Source organism: Salvelinus alpinus, chromosome 22, assembly GCF_045679555.1.
Source record: "Salvelinus alpinus chromosome 22, SLU_Salpinus.1, whole genome shotgun sequence".
Lineage (NCBI taxonomy): Eukaryota > Metazoa > Chordata > Actinopteri > Salmoniformes > Salmonidae > Salvelinus > Salvelinus alpinus.
The window spans coordinates 21,210,365-21,232,772 of record NC_092107.1 but is presented as its reverse complement, the minus strand read 5'-3'; the positions used below and the strand labels follow the sequence as shown (position 1 = coordinate 21,232,772).

The window sequence follows — 22,408 nt, the reverse complement described above, 5'->3', positions numbered from 1 at the left end:
TGTGTGTGTGTGTGTGTGTGTGTGTGTGTGTGTGTGTGTGTGTGTGTGTGTGTGTGTGTGTGTGTGTGTGTGTGGTTAGAGTCCAGTGAGTGTACATCAAGCCTGTGCAAGAGAGTCATTGTAAAAATAAAAGGAATATATACAAATAAAATATGGGGGTCAATGCAAATAGTCAGGGTAGCCATTTGATTAACTGTTCAGTAGTCTTATGGCTTGGGGGTAGAAGCTGTTAAGGAGCCTTTTGGACCTAGCGCTCCGGTACCGCTTGCCGTGAACAGTCTATGACTTTGGGTGGCTGGAGTCTTTGACCATTTTTAGTAGCACAGACACAAGAGTGAAGAAGAACAATAGCTTTTCCAAGGAAAGGGAGCTTTTATCTCACCGCCGGCTGATCAATGATATAGGGATCTGGTGGTCAATGTTCCACTTGCCTAAAAAAGCACTGTGGGACCCACCACAGACCGCGCCATCTTCATCAACCACTCCCACCTTGGACAAACCAAACCAGTGCTCCAGGATCATTACCACAATAAACAGAGGCTGTCTCCTCTCACTCTCTCTCCCTCTCCTCTCTATCGCCGACCCCCTCCCACCCACAGTAGCTGAGCTCCTACTATGTGTCTCGTAGTGCCACATATGATCAGACGGACATGATCACCCACACCTGCCTCCTCCCATCCCTTCCCCTTCTCTCGACCACAGCCACCTCTGCCAGCTCTGGGGTTGACTGAAGGACTGTGTTCTCCTGTGCATCTGTTCTCTGATGGGCTGTGGCCAACCTGCATGCTCTTCTCTGTGCTCACCACTGCTGGTAAGCCCAGGCACTCCACAGTGGCTCTGTTGTTTGTTAATTGTGAGAGGGCCAGTGCTGGGCTGTGACACATGGCGAATGTTTTATTTTCCCAACAAAGGTCATCATCAGTTATGGCTGACACGCTGCCCCCCATAAAGGATGTCTAATATTTTATTAAACATGAGTTTTGTTCGGCTGGCACGTAAGGGGCAAGGTAACAGATGTAAGATCTCATTATATTTTAGCTTACCATATGGTGTCAGATTTGAATCCCAACTCTGGGGACTACAAGGGCTCATGGATGCTGTTTCACAGCCTACATATAGGTTTGAGTTGGACACTTGTCAACTTCTCAGTAGAAGCAGGGCTGGTAAATTAGGTTTCACCTTCAGACCAAGCGCTTTGAGAAACCATGCAAATTTTACAACATTTGAAATTGATATCTTGATGTATAATTTGACACAAGGTTACAGTCGGAGCTCTGTGCTTGAAGGCAGGAAACCTCAAGCTGTTTCCTGCCTTCAAGATGGCGCCGGACGGGATGGCTGACGTTTTATGGGCTCTTAACCAACCGTGCTATTTTTTTTGTTTTTTTGCATTGTTTGTTACTTATTTTGTACTTAATGCTGCTGCTACCATCTCTTATGACTGAAAAAAACATTAAACACCTCATTCTGCAACTGGGTCCTCGGCTTCCTGACGGGCCGCCCCCAGGTGATAAGTGTAGGTAACAACACATCCGCCATGCTGATCCTCAACACGGGGGCCCCTCAGGGGTGCGTGCTCAGTCCCCTCCTGTACTACCTGTTCACTCATGACTGCATGGCCAGGCACGACTCCAACACCATCATTAAGTTTGCCGATGACACAACAGTGGTAGGCCTGATCACCAACAATGACGAGACAGCCTATAGGGAGCAAGTCAGAGACCTGGCCGTGTGGTGCAAGGACAACAACCTCTCCCTCAATATGATCAAGACAAGGAGATGATTGTGGACTACAGGAAAAGGAGGACCGAGCACACCCCCATTCTCATTGACGGGGCTGTAGTGGAGAAGGTTGAGAGCTTCAAGTTCCTTGGCGTCCACATCATCAACAAACTAACATGGTCTAAGCACACCAAGACAGTCGTGAAGAGGGCACAACAAAAGCTATTCCCCCTCAGGAGACTGAAAAGATTATGCATGGGTCCTCAGATCCTCAAAAGGTTCTACAGCTGCACCATCCTGATGGGCTGCATATCTGCCTACTATGGCAACTGCTTGGACTCCGACCGCAAGTCACTACAGAGGGTAGTGCGTATGGCCCAGTACATCACTGAGGCCAAGCTTCTTGCCATCCAGGACCTCTATACCAGGCAGTGTCAGTGGAAGGCCCTAAAAATGGTCAAAGACTCCAGCCACCCTAGTCATAGACTGTTCTCTCTTCTACCGCACGGAAGTCTATGTCCAATAGGCTTCTGAACAGCTTCTACCCCCAAGTCATAAGACCCCTGAACAGCTAATCAAATGGCCACCCAGACTATTTGCGTTGCCCCCCCCCACCCCCCCCACCCACCTCTTTTACACCGCTGCTACTCTCTGTTATTATCTATGCGTAGTCGCTTTAATAACTCTACCTACATGTACATATTACCTCAATTACCTTGACTAACCGGTGCCCCTGCACATTGACTCTGTACCGGTACCCCCTGTGTATAGCCTCGCTATTGTTATTTTACTGCTACTCTTTAATTATTTGTTTCTTTAATTTCAATTTTTTGGTGTGTATTTTTCTTAAAACTGCATCGTTGGTTAAGGGCTTGTAAGTAAGCATTTCACAGTACACCTGTTGTATTTTGGCGCATGTGACAAATAAAATTTGATTTGATTTGGAGATCACCTCAACCAAAAATACAGTTTTTCTCAGTCCTTTTTTTTATTTTTTTATTTTTTTATTTTACCGTTATTTTACCAGGTAAGTTGACTGAGAACACGTTCTCATTTGCAGCAACGACCTGGGGAATAGTTACAGGGGAGAGGAGGGGGATGAATGAGCCAATTGTAAACTGGGGATTATTAGGTGACCGTGATGGTTGAGGGCCAGATTGGGAATTTAGCCAGGACACCGGGGTTAACACCCCTACTCTTACGATAAGTGCCATGGGATCTTTAATGACCTCAGAGAGTCAGGACACCCGTTTAACATCCCATCCGAAAGACGGCACCCTACACAGAGCAGTGTCCCCAATCACTGCCCTGGGGCATTGGGATCTTTGTTTAGACCAGAGGAAAGAGTGCCTCCTACTGACCCTCCAACACCACTTCCAGCAGCACCTGGTCTCCCATCCAGGGACTGACCAGGACCAACCCTGCTTAGCTTCAGAAGCAAGCCAGCAGTGGTATGCAGGGTGGTTGTGGAACAAGAACATTGTTTTAGGTGACAACAAAGTAGCCCAACAATAAATAAATAAATTCTTGAGTCTTCTCAGAGCACCATAACAGACATATACAGAATAATGCATTTTCGTGTTTTACTTTAGCTTGGTTCAGGAGTTAGGGGGCTGTTGTTATACTGTACTTGAGCAACGCATCATAAGGCTTATATAGCATTACCAGTCTTTTCAGAAGACAATAATGGCATCAAGATAGATGAGTACATGATTGCGGGTGAGGTCACCAAGCATCACATCCATAAGACATTGGAAAATGACTGGTGCATTGCACAAACCAAAGGGCATGCCTGTCCAAGCAAACAGCCCAAAGGAAGCAGGCGACGCCGTCTCCTCCCGGCATTTTGACACCTGTCGTAACCATTGAGAATAACAATCCTGATCTACGGGAACGCCACACTGAATCCACCGTAATAGAGGAGTCGCGTGTGAATGCGGCCCCGACCAGTCAGGGGCAAAGGTCATGTTTGTGATGCGGTAGCAATATAAAGGTGTTCATGGTGGATAACGCAGGTGTTCCAGTGTGTTCTCGTCGCACCTGTGGATACTAGTTAGCCCCGCTCTCTGGCTCGCTGCCTCACTTCAGTGTCCTGTGCGGATCTCTCTCATTAAACAGCTGTCAGGCCTCTGTCTGCGCTCACTGACAGCCACTGTCACACGGCAGGAGCACACGCCCGGCACACACAACCAGGAATTGCATCTCTAATACACAAGCGACCCTCCCCTCAGTCTCCACCTCTCCAGGCAGTACTGTGGTCTGCCTGCCGCATAGACCACGCTCTGAGAGACGCAGTGGGGTTTAAGTGTCATGCGATTGCATTGCTGTGAGTTATCTGTCAGAGGATGGTACTTGTACACTAGGCTATTTCACTGCGTAATATCCTATTATTGCCGAAACGGTCATATATCTATATGGGTCAATGTGATTTATTTGCGTATTGAAACCTATGTCAGTAAGACGGCAGTAAGAGTGCTGTCTATATACCTGTTTTACGGAAGTTTGTTTTGAAGAAGTAGTCCCGCAACAACGGGGTGGCATTAAAAAGGTTTTTACAGAGCCAACTGGAGGAGGAGGTTACATGGAGGAAAATGACTCATCAAAGCAGGGTGATCATGACTCACTTTACCCCCTGCGTGAGCTCCCCCGTCTCCCAGACAGGAACCGTTGACATTACAACATAGTCTCGGTGGCGGTCGCCGTCATGGTTTGTACAGAACTTCTATTTCAGGTGCCAGCTCATTGCAGCTCATAGGTACTTACACCATCTGCATTGTTGTTCCTGACGATGAGCACCTCTCAATTAACTGTTTTGAACATTTTATTTGTTCTATGAGTTAAACTTCTTCTGTGAGCTCACTGAAACCAAAGATGATCTTTTTCCTTCCTGATGCATTTATGTTTTGTACTCTGATCCATTGTTTTATTCATACTGATCACTGTAGAGCTACTGGGCTAGGCCTTGTGTCAGTTTAGCAGGCCTCTTTGCGGTGGTCTCATGCTTTGGTAGACAAATAATTCCTTGATTGAGCCAACATATCCCCAATGGGCCAATGGAGGTCTTCTCTCTTCCCTTCAAACCCCACTGCTTCACAACAAAGCTACCAGAGCAGAAAGCCTCTCGAACAGAAAGGGGCACGACGATAACACTCTCTGGTCCGTGCTGCGAGAGCGAGAAGGGATCCTGGAAGGGCAGAGGGGATGGAGGAGTGGGGAGTTGTGGAGTGGTTGCATTTCCCCAGTGTGGCTCGGCCATTATCCATGTTTCACAGCTCCTCGGGAGGAGAGAATCACATTTTTGCCACCACAGCCGCCGCCTGTCAGGAAAAGAGCGCGCTCCATCCATCCATTCTTCCCGGGGACTCCATTACACCCCGATGGGCAGGGATTGAAAACCAATTGGGGATACAGGGGCATAGAGAGAGCGATGTATGGGCACGCGGCACTGCGCAGGCAGGCAATCTGCCGTGATGAAGAGGCTTCACTTGTGACATCCTTCCGGGTGCCCCTTCAAGCCCACTGCGCTGGCCGCTGGTCGCTAGCCACCGAATCACCCGGCGTATTGCGTTCCCAGACGCCCCACAGCCTGCTGCCCATCAGCCCGGGTGCACCCATCCACACCTCAGTGGATAGCGAATGAAAAGAGAGATGGATTCAATCGCTTCTGGAGGACAGGAGCAAGTGGAGACAGAGATAGTGGGGGGAGGAGATGCACTTGTGGTTGGATGTGTTTGCAATTTAGTTTTCTTTTGCAGGTAGGGTACGGGTGTAAGCTATGTTTGCCATAACTTTGGAAGTTGAGAGCGAGGGGGGTCGGACTTACAAAGCATCTCCATAGACTCTCTGCACGTTTGTGTTTATCCTCTTAAAGAACTGAAGACTTGTTGTGACTGGATCCACAGCAGGGACACTGAACAAACGGTTGCGATTTATTCAACACATCATACACCAGCTGTGAAAACAGACGCCCAATCATTGCGAAACATCCCTGAACATTTCAGGAAGTTTTTGTGAGAGGAGATTTTTAGTCTCTTATAGATTCTTATCTGAGTTTTGTGTTTTTAACTTAACGCTTGGGACTCATCTCTTTGACGTCACTGCCTGTGAAGAGGTCTACTTTTCTCCACACTCAATATACACTGAGTGTACACAACATTAAGAACAATGCTGCTGGGGTTTTCACGCTCAACAGTTTCCAGCGTGTATCAACAATGGTCCACCACCCGAAGGACATCCAGCCAACTTGACAAAGCTGTGGGAAGAATTAGCGTCAACATGGGCCAGCATCCCTGTGGAACGCAAACGTGGGGGGGGGGGGGGGGGGGGGGGGTGCAACTCAATATTAGGAATCTATTCTTAATGATTTGTACACTCAGTGTATAAACTGTTCTTTATTTAATTGAGCCCAGGAGTTATAGTTAATTTAGTAGGCATCTGTGAGGGAGTTCTTGAATTATTCTAATTTGTTTTATTAGTTTCAGATATAAGATGGTTCAATTTAGCCATGATGAGAATATAATGAACACTTGTTTTTTTTGTACTTTGCACGCCTCTTTGCCAAAGTATTGGAACTGCTCAACAAACATCTCCTCTAGCAAGGCTTTGGTTTTGTCAGAATCATGCTGTATGTTTACACCATTTTCACATACAACAAGAGCTAACGGTGCTTTAAAAACTCTTGATCTCTTTGTAGACATGTCTTTGGTACTTGAATTATTCATCCAGAACATTTCTCTCTCTCTCTCTCCCCTCTCTCCCTCTCTCTCTCTCTCTCTCTCTCTCTCTCTCTCCCCTCTCTCTCTCTCTCTCTCTCTCTCTCCTCTCTCTCTCTCCCCTCTCTCTCTACCCTCTCTCCCCTCTCTCTCTCTCCCCTCTCTCTCACTCTCTCTCTCTCCCCTCTCTCTCTCTCTCTCTCTCTCTCTCTCTCTCTCTCTCTCTCTCTCTCTCTCTCTCTCTCTCTCTGTAGGTGCCCTATGTGAAAGTGGCCCCTGAGGACATTCTGAAGGTTCAGTTCCCCCGCTTCACCACCCTGGACCTGCGCCCCACCAACACAGACATCAGCCTGGCCGTGGCTGGCCTGCTCACCTTTTTCAACAGCACCACAGCCTGCCTCATCTGTGCCCAGGCCGACTGTGAGTGGGTCACGCACCACTAGCTCTTTGTTGTTATTTGGACCATATACACACATGACATTTGCATGTGCACCCACATTTGCATGTGCACACACGTGAGCTCGCACACACCGGTGCACATTCATGCATGTGCATATGCACTAGGGCTGTCCCCGACTAAAGAAAATCTTGACTCTCCGAAAGTCGTTTGTTCTTTCAACCAATCGATTGGTCGACATTTTTAAAGGTGTATTGCTCTATACAGTGCATTCGAAAGGTAATCAGACCCCTTTACTTTTTCCACATTTTGTTACGTCACAGCCTTATTCTTTAATTGATTAAACCATTTTTTCATCAAAAAAATCTACACACAATACCCCATAATGACAAAGCAATATTTTTTTTGTTGCATTTTTTGCAAATTTATTACAAATAAAATACTCAAATATACCATTTACATAAGTATTCAGATCCTTTAATCAGTACTTTGTTGAAGCCCCTTATGCAGGGATTACAGACTTGAGTCTTCTTGGGTATGACGCTACAAGCTTGGCACATCTGTATTTGGGGAGTTTCTCCCATTCTTCTCTGTAGATCATTTCAAGGTTGGATAGGGAGGGTCGCTGCACAGCTATTTTCAGGTCTCTCCAGAGACGTTCGATCGGGTTCAAGTCCGGGCTCTGGCTGGGCCACTCAAGGACATTCAGAGACTTGTCCTGAAATCCACTCCTGTGTTGTCTTGGCTGTGTGCTTAGGGTCGTTGTCCTGTCAGAAGGGGAACCTTCGCCCCAGTCTGTAGCTCAAGTATTGTGGAGCTCCTGCACCTACATATAAACAGTATCAGCACCCAAAATGAGTTCCGGAACCTGTTTCAGTCCAAGTCAAGCACTGATAAGAAGTAATCGGGTAGGCATATTTTATGACGTTTTCCCTTTCACTCTGAGTGGTTATCAGAAGGGAGAGAGCTGGAAAGATTTCTCAAATGTTGTAAAAACAGACTGTTTGAGGTGGAAAAAAAACCTTACTTTGAGAAGCTGCGCTGCTCTTTAGTGGTGGTGCATTAAGCCAATCAGAATTACTATCAGATCCCCAAATGGTCACATTTATGTGCTTACATTTGCACGCAGGCCAGGTAGCCTATAGGCCTGTATACGTCTATGCGTAATCAGGTGCGCGTCCCCAACATTGACAGGAGCACTACAAATAAAAGACAATGACTCAATTGAATTGACAAAACTCATAAATGTAATGATGTAAACTAAAACTTGTTTCTCACAAGTGTAGCATAGGTTGTGCGCTCTGCAAACAGCGGGTCCACTCCGACAATGAGAACGGTAAGACTGGAATAATAATACATTGAATGCATTAACAGAAATTATCATAACCAAACAAAGATTAGACATTAAAGGAGTTAACGGTGAATGTACTACTGGTGATCTATGTAATGGGGATTTGAAATAGGCTACACTAACAATCAAAATGCAAGCAATTCACACAATGAAGTAATGAAAAATGCATGTGCACAATTGGTGGGAGAGAGCGCATTCTGGAGAGAGAAGTGCTTTGCGCTGCATGGATCAATCCGATGTCTGCATTGGCCATTGTGCGTTGTGTTTAAACAGGATGTACCGCCCCCACCTACCGTCAACCAGAATCACCCTTCAGTGGATACACGCACACTCAAGCCTATGTATAACCCAAATGCATTTACTCTTGCGTAATTCTTCCCCCCCACAATGCGTCATCATCTGGTAAAACGCAGGCAAATTACTTTGCTTTTCACAGGCCATTAATGCATCTTTCTCTTTTATCCCAGTGTGACAATAAGTATGGAAGATTAAATCCCAGTCTGTTTCCGCCCTTCTCCGTACAGGAATCAGTAATTACAAGTGCCCGTACAAAGTCACATTGATGTCATCTGCTACAGGCCAACTTTCACCTTAATCAGCTTAGGGCTTTGAAGTGTGGCGGACTGGATTTCAGCTCTCGATTAGAACCGAGATGCTCTCAGCTGGCGCGAGCCCCCCAGCCCACTCTCCCCCCACCATCAACCCCACCCCTCATTCAACTCTCCCAACCAACTTCAGAAAAGAATGGTTGACGTTTGTGCTCATCCAAGCCACTTAGACTGAGGTGTTACCCGAGAAACAGAGATAACAAGGAAGAAAAGAGGGAAGAAGGACAATTAAACGCCCACCAAAGGCTAAAGACATTAGTGACTCAGAACTGCATGGACTTTGATTCTTGACAATGACTGCCAGTGTCAAAACTAGCTAATTAGTTGTTATTTTCCACTGGGTGTTTAAGCGTGCTCCTTTCAATCTGTCGTTCATTTGAGAGCTCATCAAACGATGTTGGTAATTAGCCCAAAGACACATGACAGTTCCGTGCCTCGCAAGAGTGAAATGCTGTGAATTATCGACATATCCATGAAGGGCGGCGATCGCACCATCTACAAGCTGTGTGAGACAGAAACCTCAAACTTTATTATGCCGGTTTCCTTTTTGTATGTCTCTGTCTGAGCTCCCGTCTGTGTCAGTGTGGGCTAAGCGGGAATCGATAAGGCTGCTGAGGGGAGCATGGCCCTTCCCTTCCTCATCAATGAGAAGGATGCTAGTCACTTTAGCTGATTGAGGGGAATCTAACCTTACTACTGGAATTGCACGTGGGGGGCGGAATTGCACGTGGGGGGCGTGGGACCCCTTCTGCAGCGCCACTGTAAAATACCAGATGGCTTGGGCTCTGCAATGTGCTGTTGTAGCAGTAGCAGTAGCCACGGTACCGTTAGCTGGCTGGCAGAGGCCCCAAGACGGTCGACGCTGGGCTCATTAATCACCGCGGCCGGTGACAGCCTAATAGAGCGTGGCCGAGCCATGAATATTTCCCAGCCTGACCCTGGCTTCCTGGCTGAGAGAGAGAGCGAGAGAGAGAGACAGAGAGAGAGGCCCACCCAAAGGCACAGGTAGCGAAAGAAGGAAACCCATTAATCTGGCTAACCTGCCCACCGCTATCGATGGCCGTGTGGTTGTGTGTGGATTCACCGCACTCATGGAGTAGTACAGTAGGACATAGAGAACCTAGCCGCAGGGGTGGAGGAGAACTGTGTGGGAAAGTGGAGCACTTTGTTAACTGGGAGATTTGTGCATGGGAGGTCAGCTGGCGGGTAGCAGGTGGGTGGGAGGGGACCGATCACCCACACTCTACTTCTTGAGGACTGGCTCAGACAAAACCATCAGGGACAGGATGGGACGGGGGACGGGGGGGGCTTCCTGGTCAACAATACAGCTTATGCTATGAATCCGCTATCACCTAACGTAGCATTTTATCGTCTGAATTGAATGAGCTGGAAGAAAAGCAAATAGTAGTACCTTTTGAATGTTCAAAACACCTGAATTGACTTCTCTGATGACATGCACCTCAGCAACCAACTCATTATGTTTGTTTATTGAGAGAAGATAGCCTCATCAACATGTTTTAAAGGCACACACCTGTCAAGGTAGACGTTTGTGTCTCCTTGGAGGGGAACAATTATAGGATATGTTTGCTCAACGGTCCGACTCGCTGATCTGAAAATGTCATGAGTAACCTGTAATTAAAGTTGATCAAGAATGTCTCTCTGTCTCCGGAGAGAGCTGGATCAATAAACTCTTTGGGAAGACGGACCGGTTAACTGGGGTGATGAAATGATTTAGCTGGTACCAGCAATGACTTTTGTTGTTGTTTGTTGTCCGGGGATCAAGCTGAGCAATCCTCCCGACGTCATGACATTCAAAGAAAGTTTCAATACGGATAATGATATATTTACAGCTCCAGTAACAGCCCACCGTAAATGTCCCCATCAGAATAAATAGTTGCTGCGCTGTCAGTTCTGTTGCACCTCCTCCCTACTGAAAGAGAGCCGTGAGTGAGGAAACTGTGGAGGAAAGATGGCTCCACCGAATGCTTTTAAACAGAGGGATGAGAGTGAGCTTCCTCCATTGGCTCTCCCTGGTTTTTCTTCTACGTTTCCCCTTCCTTTTCCCTGACCAAAGGCATTAATTTGATGCAATACGCAGCGTAATGGGATTTTGATGTGTGGTTCTGGGGGGGTGGGGGGGTTCTTCTCTTTATCTTTTTTCTCGCTTTGGTGTCTAATGAGAACAAAGAAGAGGAGAGCCCTGGTCGGCTGTCCGCTCGTCTACCAGGATGAAAGATGGAAGAAAGATCCCTTTCAACGGGTAACGATGAGAAAGGATCACTCAGACCCACAACGTCCCGTCCTTGCCCATTAACAAGCTCTACTGACACGCTGAACTCTTTATATAAGAGAGAGTGATAGACTATCGACTTTTTGATCTGTGTGGTTATATTCAGGTTAGGGTAAGTTCATGTACTGACACGCTACGAATGCCTAGACATTAGCACATGTCCTATCCCAAGCACTCTAGTTAAAGAATGCTGCTGGCCTGGAGGGGAAACTACATTGGAGCAATTTAACTCTCTTCCGTCCGCCCGTCAATCGATTATATCACCCGATTTATCATAGTCATTTAGGTTCGGCCTGTTTAAAAAGTAGATCCATCTTGTCCTGTGAAATGCCATGAAATTCTGCAGACTGCACCCATTTGGTTGTACAGTACAGGGTTCCCGGACTGCAGGAGCACAAGCAGCCCAGTTCAACAGACTAGGGTGCAGCCAGTTGGGAGCTGTGACACTGGCATGAACCTGTCATTGGTCCTGGCTGAGCAGTGTATTTGCATAGAGGCACCGAGTGCAGGAAGGTAGATGAGAGTCGGGGCTTTGTGAGAGCCCAGTGAAATGTGACGGTCTGTGAAAGGGGGAAATGACTGGCTGCCCAGACTGAGTGGCAGGCCCTACCTTTATCTGTCTGCCTGAGAGGCAGCGTCAGGCAGAGCTACAGTATGTGTGGCCCATGTTAATGAGGCACACCACATGGCAATATCACACACCAACCGCTGCAGGCAGCAGCAGCACAGCCTCCACAAAGAAAACAGACTTCACACGTCTCTAACCTTCAATGGTCTCCCTTTTTCCACAGCTAACCGAGAAACAGTGCCTCCCCGTTTTAGCATAATGATATTCTAGCATGGGTTCAACAGCCTGAAACGTGGAAGCGACATGGCTGCCAGAATAGATGCAACAAAGGTCAGGGCCACAAAAGAGATTGTGAAATGAAAAAGTACATGCACACATTTTATTTCTGTTGCTTTGAATCGTGCACAGCCTAAACACTAAACAGGTCTCTCCTGAGGTTTCCTCTCCACTGGTTGAATGAAAGGGAACGATAGGAGGGACAACTCCTGCTGTGGACACTGAGCAGCGTAGTGTGCTGTCTAATGTAATGTACTCAATGTGAAATTGGCATGTGATGCCATGCAAACAGGCAATGGAGATTGAGCAGGTTTATAAGCCTCATCACAGTTATGCTGAGTAACTCAACAGGTAACAGAGCTGATAGTCTCAGAGCAGACAGGCACCATTGCTGATGGTTTGCGTTTCTAGACAAACCGTTAAAGGCATTAGGATTCAATGAGTTAGAACACATAGTGCCGTAAGAACAGCTGCTGCTGCATGTAACCAGAAGAAGAAAACATGGATTATATGTAAATGTTTTTTTACTATAATCAATGCTGGTCTCAGTTGTAATGTAATATACAGTACGTCTTGACTCCCATGAATGCAGAGTTTCAGTAAAGTGCCACTGGAAACATACAGTTGAAGTCGGAAGTTTACATACACTTAGGTTGAAGTCATTAAAACTCGTTTTTCAACCACTCCACAAATTTCTTGTTAACAAACTATAGTTTTGACAAATTGGTTAGGACATCTACTTTGTGCATGACACAAGTCATTTTTCCAACAATTGTTTACAGACATATTATTTCACTTATAATTCACTGTATCACAATTCCAGTGGGTCAGAAGTTAACATACACTAAGTTGACTGTGCCTTTAAACAGCTTGGGAAATTCCTGAAAATTATGTCATGCCTTTAGAAGTTTCTGATAGGCTAATTGACATAATTTGAGTCAATTGGAGGTGTACCTGTGGATGTATTTCAAGGCCTACCTTCAAACTCAGTGCTTCTTTGCTTAACATCATGGGAAAATCTAAAGAAATCAGAAAAAAAATTGTAGACCTCCACAAGTCTGGTTTATCCCTGGGAGCAATTTCCAAACGCCTGAAGGTACCACGTTCATCTGTACAAACAATAGTACGCAAGAATAAACACCATGGCACCACGCAGCCGTCATACTGCTCAGGAAGGAGACGTGTTCTGTCTCCTAGAGATGAAGGTACTTTGGTGTGAAAAGTGCAAATCAATCCCATAACAACAGCAAGGGACCTTGTGAAGATGCTGGAGGAAACAGGTACAACAGTATCTATATCCACAGTAAAACGAGTCCTATACCGACATAACCTGAAAGGCCGCTCAGCAAGGAAGAAGCCACTGCTCCAAAACCTCCATAAAAAAGCCAGACTACGGTTTGCAATTGCACATGGGTTGTTTGGCCATAATGACCATTGTTATGTTTGGAGGAAAAAGGGGGAGGCTTGCAAGCCGAAGAACACCATCCAACCGTGAAGCACGGGGATGGCAGCATCATGTTGTGGGGCTGCTTTGCTGCAGGAGGGACTGGTACTTTCACAAAATAGATGGCATCATGAGGATGGAAAATTATGTGGATATATTGAAGCAACATCTCAAGACATCAGTCAGGAAGTTAAAGCTTGGTCACAAATGGGTCTTCCAAATGGACAATGACCCCACGCATACTTCCAAAGTTGTGGCAAAATGGCTTAAGGACAACAAAGTCAAGGTATTGGAGTGGCCATCACAAAGCCCTGACCTCATCCTATAGAAAAGTTGTGGGCAGAACTGAAAAAGAGGGTGCGAGCAAGGAGGCCTACAAACCTGACCCAGTTACACCAGCTCTGTCAGGAGGAATGGGCCAAAATTCACCCAACTTATAGTGGGAAGCTTGTGGAAGGCTACCCGAAACATTTGACCCAAGTTAAACAATTTAAAGGCAATGCTACCAAATACTAATTGAGTATACAGTGGGTCAAAAAAGTATTTAGTCAGCCACCAATTGTGCAAGTTTTCCCACCTAAAAAGATGAGAGAGGCCTGTAATTTTCATCATAGGTACACTTCAACTATGACAGACAAAATGAGAAAAGAAAATCCAGAAAATCACATTGTAGGATTTTTTATGAATTTATTTGCAAATTATGGTGGAAAATAAGTATTTGGTCACCTACAAACAAGCAAGATTTCTGGCTCTCACAGACCTGTAACTTCTTCTTTAAGAGGCTCCTCTGTCCTCCACTCGTTACCTGTATTAATGGCACCTGTTTGAACTTGTTATCAGTATCAGTTATCTGAGTTTAAATGTATTTGGCTAAGGTGTAAGTAAACTTACGACTTCATCTGTATAACATAACTAAAAGGGGAAAAACCCACAGCGAAGGAATTATATCAACAGTTGTTTTTTCAGCTATGATTAAGGCTTGGTATCCGTTGTATTGTAATTGTGTTACAAGTTTCAATAAAGTGCCACTGGAAACATATTCATTACCTCACTTACAGTGGGGAGAACAAGTATTTGATACACTGCCGATTTTGCAGGTTTTCCTACTTACAAAGCATGTAGAGGTCTGTAATTTTTATCATAGGTACACTTCAACTGTGAGAGACGGAATCTAAAACAAAAATCCAGAAAATCACATTGTATGATTTTTAAATAATTAATTTGCATTTTATTGCATGACATAAGTATTTGATCACCTACCAACCAGTAAGAATTCCGGCTCTCACAGACCTGTTAGTTTTTCTTTAAGAAGCCCTCCTGTTCTCCACTCATTACCTGTATTAACTGCACCTGTTTGAACTCGTTACCTGTATAAAAGACACCTGTCCACACACAATCAAACAGATTCCAACCTCTCCACAATGGCCAAGACCAGAGAGCTGTGTAAGGACATCAGGGATAAAATTGTAGACCTGCACAAGGCTGGGATGGGCTACAGGACAATAGGCAAGCAGCTTGGTGAGAAGGAAACAACTGTTGGCGCAATTATTAGAAAATGGAAGAAGTTCAAGATGATGGTCAATCACCCTCGGTCTGGGGCTCCATGCAAGATTTCACCTCATGGGGCATCAATGATCATGAGGAAGGTGAGGGATCAGCCCAGAACTACACGGCAGGACCTGGTCAATGACCTGAAGAGAGCTGGGACCACAGTCTCAAAGTATACCATTAGTAACACACTACGCCGTCATGGATTAAAATCCTGCAGCGCACGCAAGGTCCCCCTGCTTAAGCCAGTGCATGTCCAGGCCTGTCTGAAGTTTGCCAATGACCATCTGGATGATCCAGAGGAGGAATGGGAGAAGGTCATGTGGTCTGATGAGACAAAAATAGAGCTTTTTGGTCTAACTCCACTCGCCGTGTTTGGAGGAAGAAGAAGTATGAGTACAACCCCAAGAACACCATCCCAACCGTGAAGCATGGAGGTGGAAACATCATTCTTTGGGGATGCTTTTCTGCAAAGGGGACAGGACGACTGCACCGTATTGAGGGGAGGATGGATGGGGCCATGTATCGCGAGATCTTGGCCAACAACCTCCTTCCCTCAGTAAGAGCATTGAAGATGGGTCGTGGCTGGGTCTTCCAGCATGACAACGACACGAAGCACACAGCCATGGCAACTAAGGAGTGGCTCCGTAAGAAGCATCTCAAGGTCCTGGAGTGGCCTAGCCAGTCTCCAGACCTGAACCCAATAGAAAATCTTTGGAGGGAGCTGAAAGTCCGTATTGCCCAGCGACAGCCCCGAAACCTGAAGGATCTGGAGAAGATCTGTAGGGAGGAGTGGGCCAAAATCCCTGCTGCAGTGTGTGCAAACCTAGTCAAGAACTACAGGAAACGTATGATCTCTGTAATTGCAAACAAAGGTTTCTGTACCAAATATTAAGTTCTGCTTTTCTGATGTATCAAATACTTATGTCATGCAATAAAATGCAAATTAATTACTTAAAAATCATACAATGTGATTTTCTGGATTTTTGTTTTAGATTCCGTCTCTCATAGTTGAAGTGTACCTATGATAATAATTACAGACCTCTACATGCTTTGTAAGTAGGAAAACCTGCAAAATCGGCAGTGTATCAAATACTTGTTCTCCCCACTGTATAATGAACCAATATCCAATCTCTTTAAAGCGGTCCTGGGAACTAAATGCTGGAGGTGGTGTTTAAAAATAGCACCTAGCAATTAATTACTTTATAATTAGATGTTATTACAGGTCATCAGATAAATTATTTTAGGTGGGAAGGATTTTAATGACCGTGTTATTTTATTATTTTTATTAAACTTTATTTAACCAGGTAGGCTAGTTGAGAACAAGTTCTCATTTGCAACTGCGACCTGGCCAAGATAAAGCATAGCAATTTGACACATACAACAACACAGAGTTACACATGGAATAAACAAAACATACAGTCAATAATACAGTAGATGTCAGGTTTTGGCCAAGACTGTTCGGGTTTTGGTCACTAGATGTCCCCATTGCACCTTTTTTGTACCTTTTGTTTTTCTTGCTCTAATTATTGTTTGCACCTGTAGGTCATTCCCTTGTTAGTATTTAAACCCTGTGTGTTCCTCAGTTCCTTGCTCAGTGTTTGTAAGTTAGCACCAAGCCTCTGCCCAAGCCTTGTTCTTTACAGATATTTATTTTATTGGATTTTCCAGAGGTTCTCTGGTTTAGTTCTTGTGTATATTTTGAGTAGTCTTTTGAGGTTTGTTTTTTCCCTGCTGTTTTTTACCACTTTGTGGAGTTTCTTTTGTATTTTGGAGGATTTCCATTTTGTGCCTCTTGGCTTTATTTTTGGACATTGTGGATTTAGTTTCTTTGCCTGAAGATTTTGTTCTTTAATTAAACCACCATCTCTAGTACTGCTGTGTCTGCCTCATCTTCTGGGTTCTGACGATTATTAGTGACTGTTTCTCGCACCGGGTCCTGACAGTAGAAAAATAAGTCTATATACAATGTGAGCAAATTAGGTGAGATAAGGGAGGTAAAGGCAAAAAAAGGCCATGGTGGCGAGGTAAATACAATATAGCAAGTAAAACACTGGAATGGTAGATTTGCAGTGGAAGAATGTGCAAAGTACAAATATAAATAATGGGGTGCAAAGGAGCAAAATAAATAAATACAGTAGGGGGAGAGGTAGTTATTTGGGCTAAATTATAGATGTACAAACAATAGATATATGTACAGGTGCAGTAATCTGTGAGCTGCTCTGACAGCTGGTGCTTAAAGCTAGTGAGGGAGATAAGTGTTTCCAGCTTCAGAGATTTTTGTAGTTCGTTCCAGTCATTGGCAGCAGAGAACTGGAAGGAAAGACGACCAAAGGAGGAATTGGCTTTGGGGTTGACCAGTGAGATATACCTGCTGGAGTGCGTGCTACGAGTGGGTGCTGCTATGGTGACCAGTGAGCTGAGATAAGGCGGGGCTTTACCTAGCAGAGACTTGTAGATAACCTGTAGCCAGTGGGTTTGGCGACGAGTATGAAGCGAGGGCCAACCAACGAGAGCGCACAGGTCGCAATGGTGGGTAGTGTATGGGGATTTGGTGACAAAACGGATGGCACTGTGATAGACTGCATCCAGTTTGTTGAGTAGAGTGTGGGAGGCTATTTTATAGATGACATCACCGAAGTCGAGGATCGGTAGGATGGTCAGTTTTACGAGGGTATGTTTGGCAGCATGAGTGAAGGATGCTTTGTTGCGATATAGGAAGCCGATTCTAGATTTAATTTTGGATTGGAGATGCTTAATGTGAGTCTGGAAGGAGAGTTTACAGTCTAACCAGACACCTAGGTATCTGTAGTTTTCCACGTATTCTAAGTCAGAGCCGTCCAGAGTAGTGATGCTGGACGGGCGAGCAGGTGCGGGCAGTGATCGATTGAATAGCATGCATTTAGTTTTACTTGCGTTTAAGAGCAGTTGAAGGCCACGGAAGGAGAGTTGTATGGCATTGAAGCTCGTCTGGAGGTTAGTTAACACAGTGTCCAAAGAGGGGCCAGAAGTATACAGAATGGTGTTGTCTGCGTAGAGGTGTATCAGAGAATCACCAGCAGCAAGAGCAACATCATTGATGTATACAGAGAAGAGAGTCGGCCTGTGGATTGAACCCTGTGGCACCCCCATGGAGACTGCCAGAGGTCCGGACAACAGGCCCTTTGATTTGACACACTGAACTCTATCAGAGAAGTAGTTGGTAAACCAGGCGAGGTAATCATTTGAGAAACCAAGGCTGTCGAGTCTGCCGATAAGAATGTGGTGATTGACAGAGTCGAAAGCCTTGGCCAGGTCGATGAATACAGCTGCGCAGTAATGTCTCTTATCGATGGCGGTTATGATATCGTTTAAGACCTTAAGCGTGGCTGAGGTGCACCCATGACCAGCTCTGAAATCAGATTGCATAGCGGAGAAGGTACGGTGGGATTCGAAATGGTCAGTAATCTGTTTGTTAACTTGGCTTTCGAAGACCTTAGAAAGACAGGGTAGGATAGATATAGGTCTGTAGCAGTTTGGGTCTAGAGTGTCACCCCCTTTGAAGAGGGGGATGACCGGGCAGCTTTCCAATATTTGGGAATCTCAGACGATACGAAAGAGAGGTTGAACAGGCTAGTAATAGGGGTTGCAACAATTTCGGCAGATCATTTTAGAAAGAGAGGGTCCAGATTGTCTAGCCTGGCTGATTTGTAGGGGTCCAGATTTTGCAGCTCTTTCAGAACATCAGCTATCTGGATTTGGGTGAAGGAGAAATGGTGGGGGCTTTGGCGGGTTGCTGTGGAGGGTGCCGGGCAGTTGACCGGGGTAGGGGTAGCCAGGTGGAAAGCATGGCCAGCCGTAGAGAAATGCTTATTGAAATTCTCAATTATCGTGGATTTATCTGTGGTGACGGTGTTTCCTAGCCTCAGTGCAGTGGGCAGCTGGAAGGAGGTGCTCTTATTCTCCATGGACTTTACAGTGTCCCAGAACTTTTTTGAGTTAGTACTACAGGATGCAAATTTCTGTTTGAAAAAGTTAGCCTTAGCTTTCCTAACTGCCTGTGTATATTTGTTCCTAACTTCCCTGAAAAGTTGCATATCACGGGGGCTATTCGATGCTAACGCCACAGGATGTTTTTGTGCTGGTCAAGGGCAGGCAGGTCTGGAGTGAACCACGGACTATATCTATTCCTAGTTCTAAATTTTTTGAATGGGTCATGCTTATTTAAGATGGTGAGGAAGGCACTTTTAAAGAATAGCCAGGCATCATCTACTGACGGGATGAGGTCAATGTCATTCCAGGATACCCCGGCCAGGTCGATTAGAAAGGCCTGCTCGCAGAAGTGTTTTAGGGAGTGTTTGACAGTGATGAGGGGTGGTCGTTTGGTCGCAGACCCATTACGGATGCAGGCAATGAGGCAGTGATCGCTGAGATCTTGATTGAAAACAGGAGGGCGAGTTAGTTGGAGGGCAAGTTAGTTAGGATGACATCTATGATGGTGCCCGTGTTTACGGATTTGTAGTTGTACCTGGTAGGTTCATTGATCATTTGTGTGAGATTGAGGGCATCAAGCTTAGATTGTAGGAAGGCCGGGGTGTTAAGCATGTCCCAGTTTAGGTCACCTAGTAGCACGAGCTCAGAAGATAGATGGGGGGCAATCAATTCACATACGGTATCGAGGGCACAGCTGGGGGCAGAGGGAGTTCTAGAGCAAGCGGCAACAGTGAGAGACTTGTTTCTGGAAAGGTGAATTTTTAGAAGTAGAAGCTCGAATTGTTTGGGTAAAGACTTGGATAGTAAGACAGAACTCTGCAGGCTATCTTTGCAGTAGATTGCAACACCGCCCCCTTTGGCAGTTCTATCTTGGCGGAAAATGTTATAGTTAGCGATGGAGATCTCAGGGTTTTTGGTGGTTTTCCTAAGCCAGGATTCAGACACGGCTAAGACATCCGGGTTGGCAGAGTGTGCTAAAGCAGTGAGTAAAACTAACTTAGGGAGTAGGCTTCTAATGTTAACATGCATGAAACCAAGGCTTTTACGGTTACAGAAGTCAGCAAACGAGAGCACCTGGGGAGTGGGAGTGGGGCTAGGCACTGCAGGACCTGGATTAACCTCTACATCACCAGAGGAACAGAGGAGAAGTAGGATAAGGGTACGGCTAAATGCTATACGAACTGGCCGTCTAACACGTTCGGAACAGAGAGTAAAAGGAGCAGGTTTCTGGGCTCGATAGCATAGATTCAAGGCATCGTGTAGTACATTGGAGGTACTTGAGTAATGATGAGAGAGATATAGTCTCTAGAGACGTTTAAACCAGGTGATGTCATCGCATATGTAGGAGGTGGAACAACATGGTTGGTTAAGGCATATTGAGCAGGGCTAGAGGCTCTACAGTGAAATAAGACAGTAATCACTATCCAGGACAGTAATGGACGAGGCATATTGATATTAGAGAGAGGCATGCGTAGCCAAGTGAACATATGGGTCCAGTGAGTGGTTGGGCTGACTGGGGACACGGCGATTCAGACAGTTAGCAGGCCGATGCTAACAAGCTAACAGTTAGTAGGCCGGGGCTAAACAAGCTAGCAGTTAGCAGACCGGGGCTGGCAAGCTAGCAGTTAGCAGACCGGGTTAGCAAGCAAGCAGTTAGCAGGGGCTAGCAGTTAGCAGACCGGGGCAGGCAAGCTAGCAGTTAGCAGACCGGGGCAGGCAAGCTAGCAGTTAGCAGACCGGGGCTAGCAAGTTAGCCTTTGGGGGACATCGCGATGGGGGTAAGTCTGTTTTTGCCTCTTCGTGCTGTGACGTCGATAGACCAGTCGTGGAATTAGTCGGGTTCCAGGTAGCTCTAGGTAGTTAGCAGGCCTAGCAGGTTAGCAGAATGGGCGTCGCGCCTGAGGGGCCTGTTGGAGTCCTCGGGCAGATTATGTCGGTATTCCAGTCGTAGAGGATCGGCGGGGTTCCGTGCCCCGTACCGGCAGTAGAAGGGGTCCAGATATTGTAGCCCAGGAGTGGGCTTCGGTGGTAGCACAGGAGCCCGGGCCGGGCTAGCTTCAGGCTAATTGGTGCTTGCTCTGGGATGGAAACGCTAGCCAGGAGTGGTTACCCAGGATTGCGGTTAGCTAGTTGCGAAGATCCAGATGAAAATGTTCAGAGTTTGCGGTAAGAATCCGGGGATATGGGGAGAAATAGGTCCGTTATGCTCTGGTTTGAGTCACTTTGTTCGAACTGGCGAGAGCTTTCCGAGCTAAAGGTTAGCCGATGACCGCTAGCAATGGTTTGCTAACTGATAGCTGGTAGGTAGTTAACTGGCTAGATTCAGTTGAGGGATTCCAGATCCGAAGTAAATAGAAATACTTTAGGAAAAAAAGCAGATCCACGCCACATTGGGTGAGGCGGATTGCAGGAGAGTATTTAGAAGTTGCTGTTTAGGAAAATATTTTTAAAAGATATGCGAAGAAAAATATGTAAAAATATATTTACAAGGGACATGACAAGACAAAGACATCTGACTGCTACGCCATCTTGGATATACATTTGCGAGCGAAAAAAGTACATTGTCATGTCTCGTCAGAGACAGGTTGAAAATAGTGATTAATAGTTATTTTTATGAATATGGTGTTTCTCACACACAATAATGTCTTTGTATTTTTTAACTCATTCAATTGAGTTCTAGTTCTCAGAAATGTGACTTTAATACCCAGAAATTCATTACCTTTAGGAGATTAACTGTCTACCTGCTCATAATAATATCACTGTCTTCGTCCCTGTCCCCACAGGCTTATTAAATCTGGAGAGACTGCTACGCCAGTTCCTCATCTCCAAGGAGACACTATCGGTTCGCATGCTGGATGACAGCCAGGATCCCACACCCCTTCTCAAGGAGATCCGCGATGATAAGACTGCCACAATCATTGTGGATGCTAACGCAACAATGTCCCACATAATTTTGGAAAGGGTGAGTCTGTCTGTCACAGTGAGCTCTTTCCCGATGTTCTTAGACATCTCAGCAGCAGCGGATGATGCAATTTTTTCTCACGATCTATATGTCAATGCCAAGATAAAGTTCAGGATCAAGGTTGATATTGGAAATAATTGAACAAGCTACATGCTGAATCACTTACTGGTGAATGAGTGTTGGACTGAATGAATGTTAACTTGAAGCATCCAACACCGAGAGACCGATCTGTTCTCCTGTACATAGGCATACAACCATGAATAAACCATGGCATATCTGTAACTCCATATTTGGAGACGAGAGTGGTGTGCAAATGCAACTAGAGGAGGTTGTTGAGTGCCCTTGGGCTTCGCACTTAAACCACTAGAGTACAGTAGAGATGAGAAATTAAAACCAATGCAATTAACTTTCTAAGAAAAAGGTCTAGTCAGGCAATACATTTTACTTCAAGTGACAGGCGTGAGATGCAAATCGCGTTCTAATTCTGTGATCGTTCATTAATAACGTAGATGTACATTCATCTGATTAGTTTCTGTACGATTAGAACGACTACGAAAA

At 45.6% G+C, this 22,408-nt stretch overlaps 1 protein-coding gene across 1 annotated transcript in view; it reads left to right on the top strand.

Moving 5' to 3' along the window:
- The window catches only part of LOC139549249 (glutamate receptor ionotropic, kainate 4-like), a 408,231-nt gene that overhangs the window by 289,590 nt on the left and 96,233 nt on the right, over positions 1 to 22,408 (top strand). The window contains exons 6-7 of the mRNA XM_071359499.1: positions 6,689 to 6,854; positions 21,672 to 21,850. Coding sequence (XP_071215600.1) covers positions 6,689 to 6,854; positions 21,672 to 21,850 — 345 coding nt within the window. The remainder of the gene's footprint in view (positions 1 to 6,688; positions 6,855 to 21,671; positions 21,851 to 22,408) is intronic.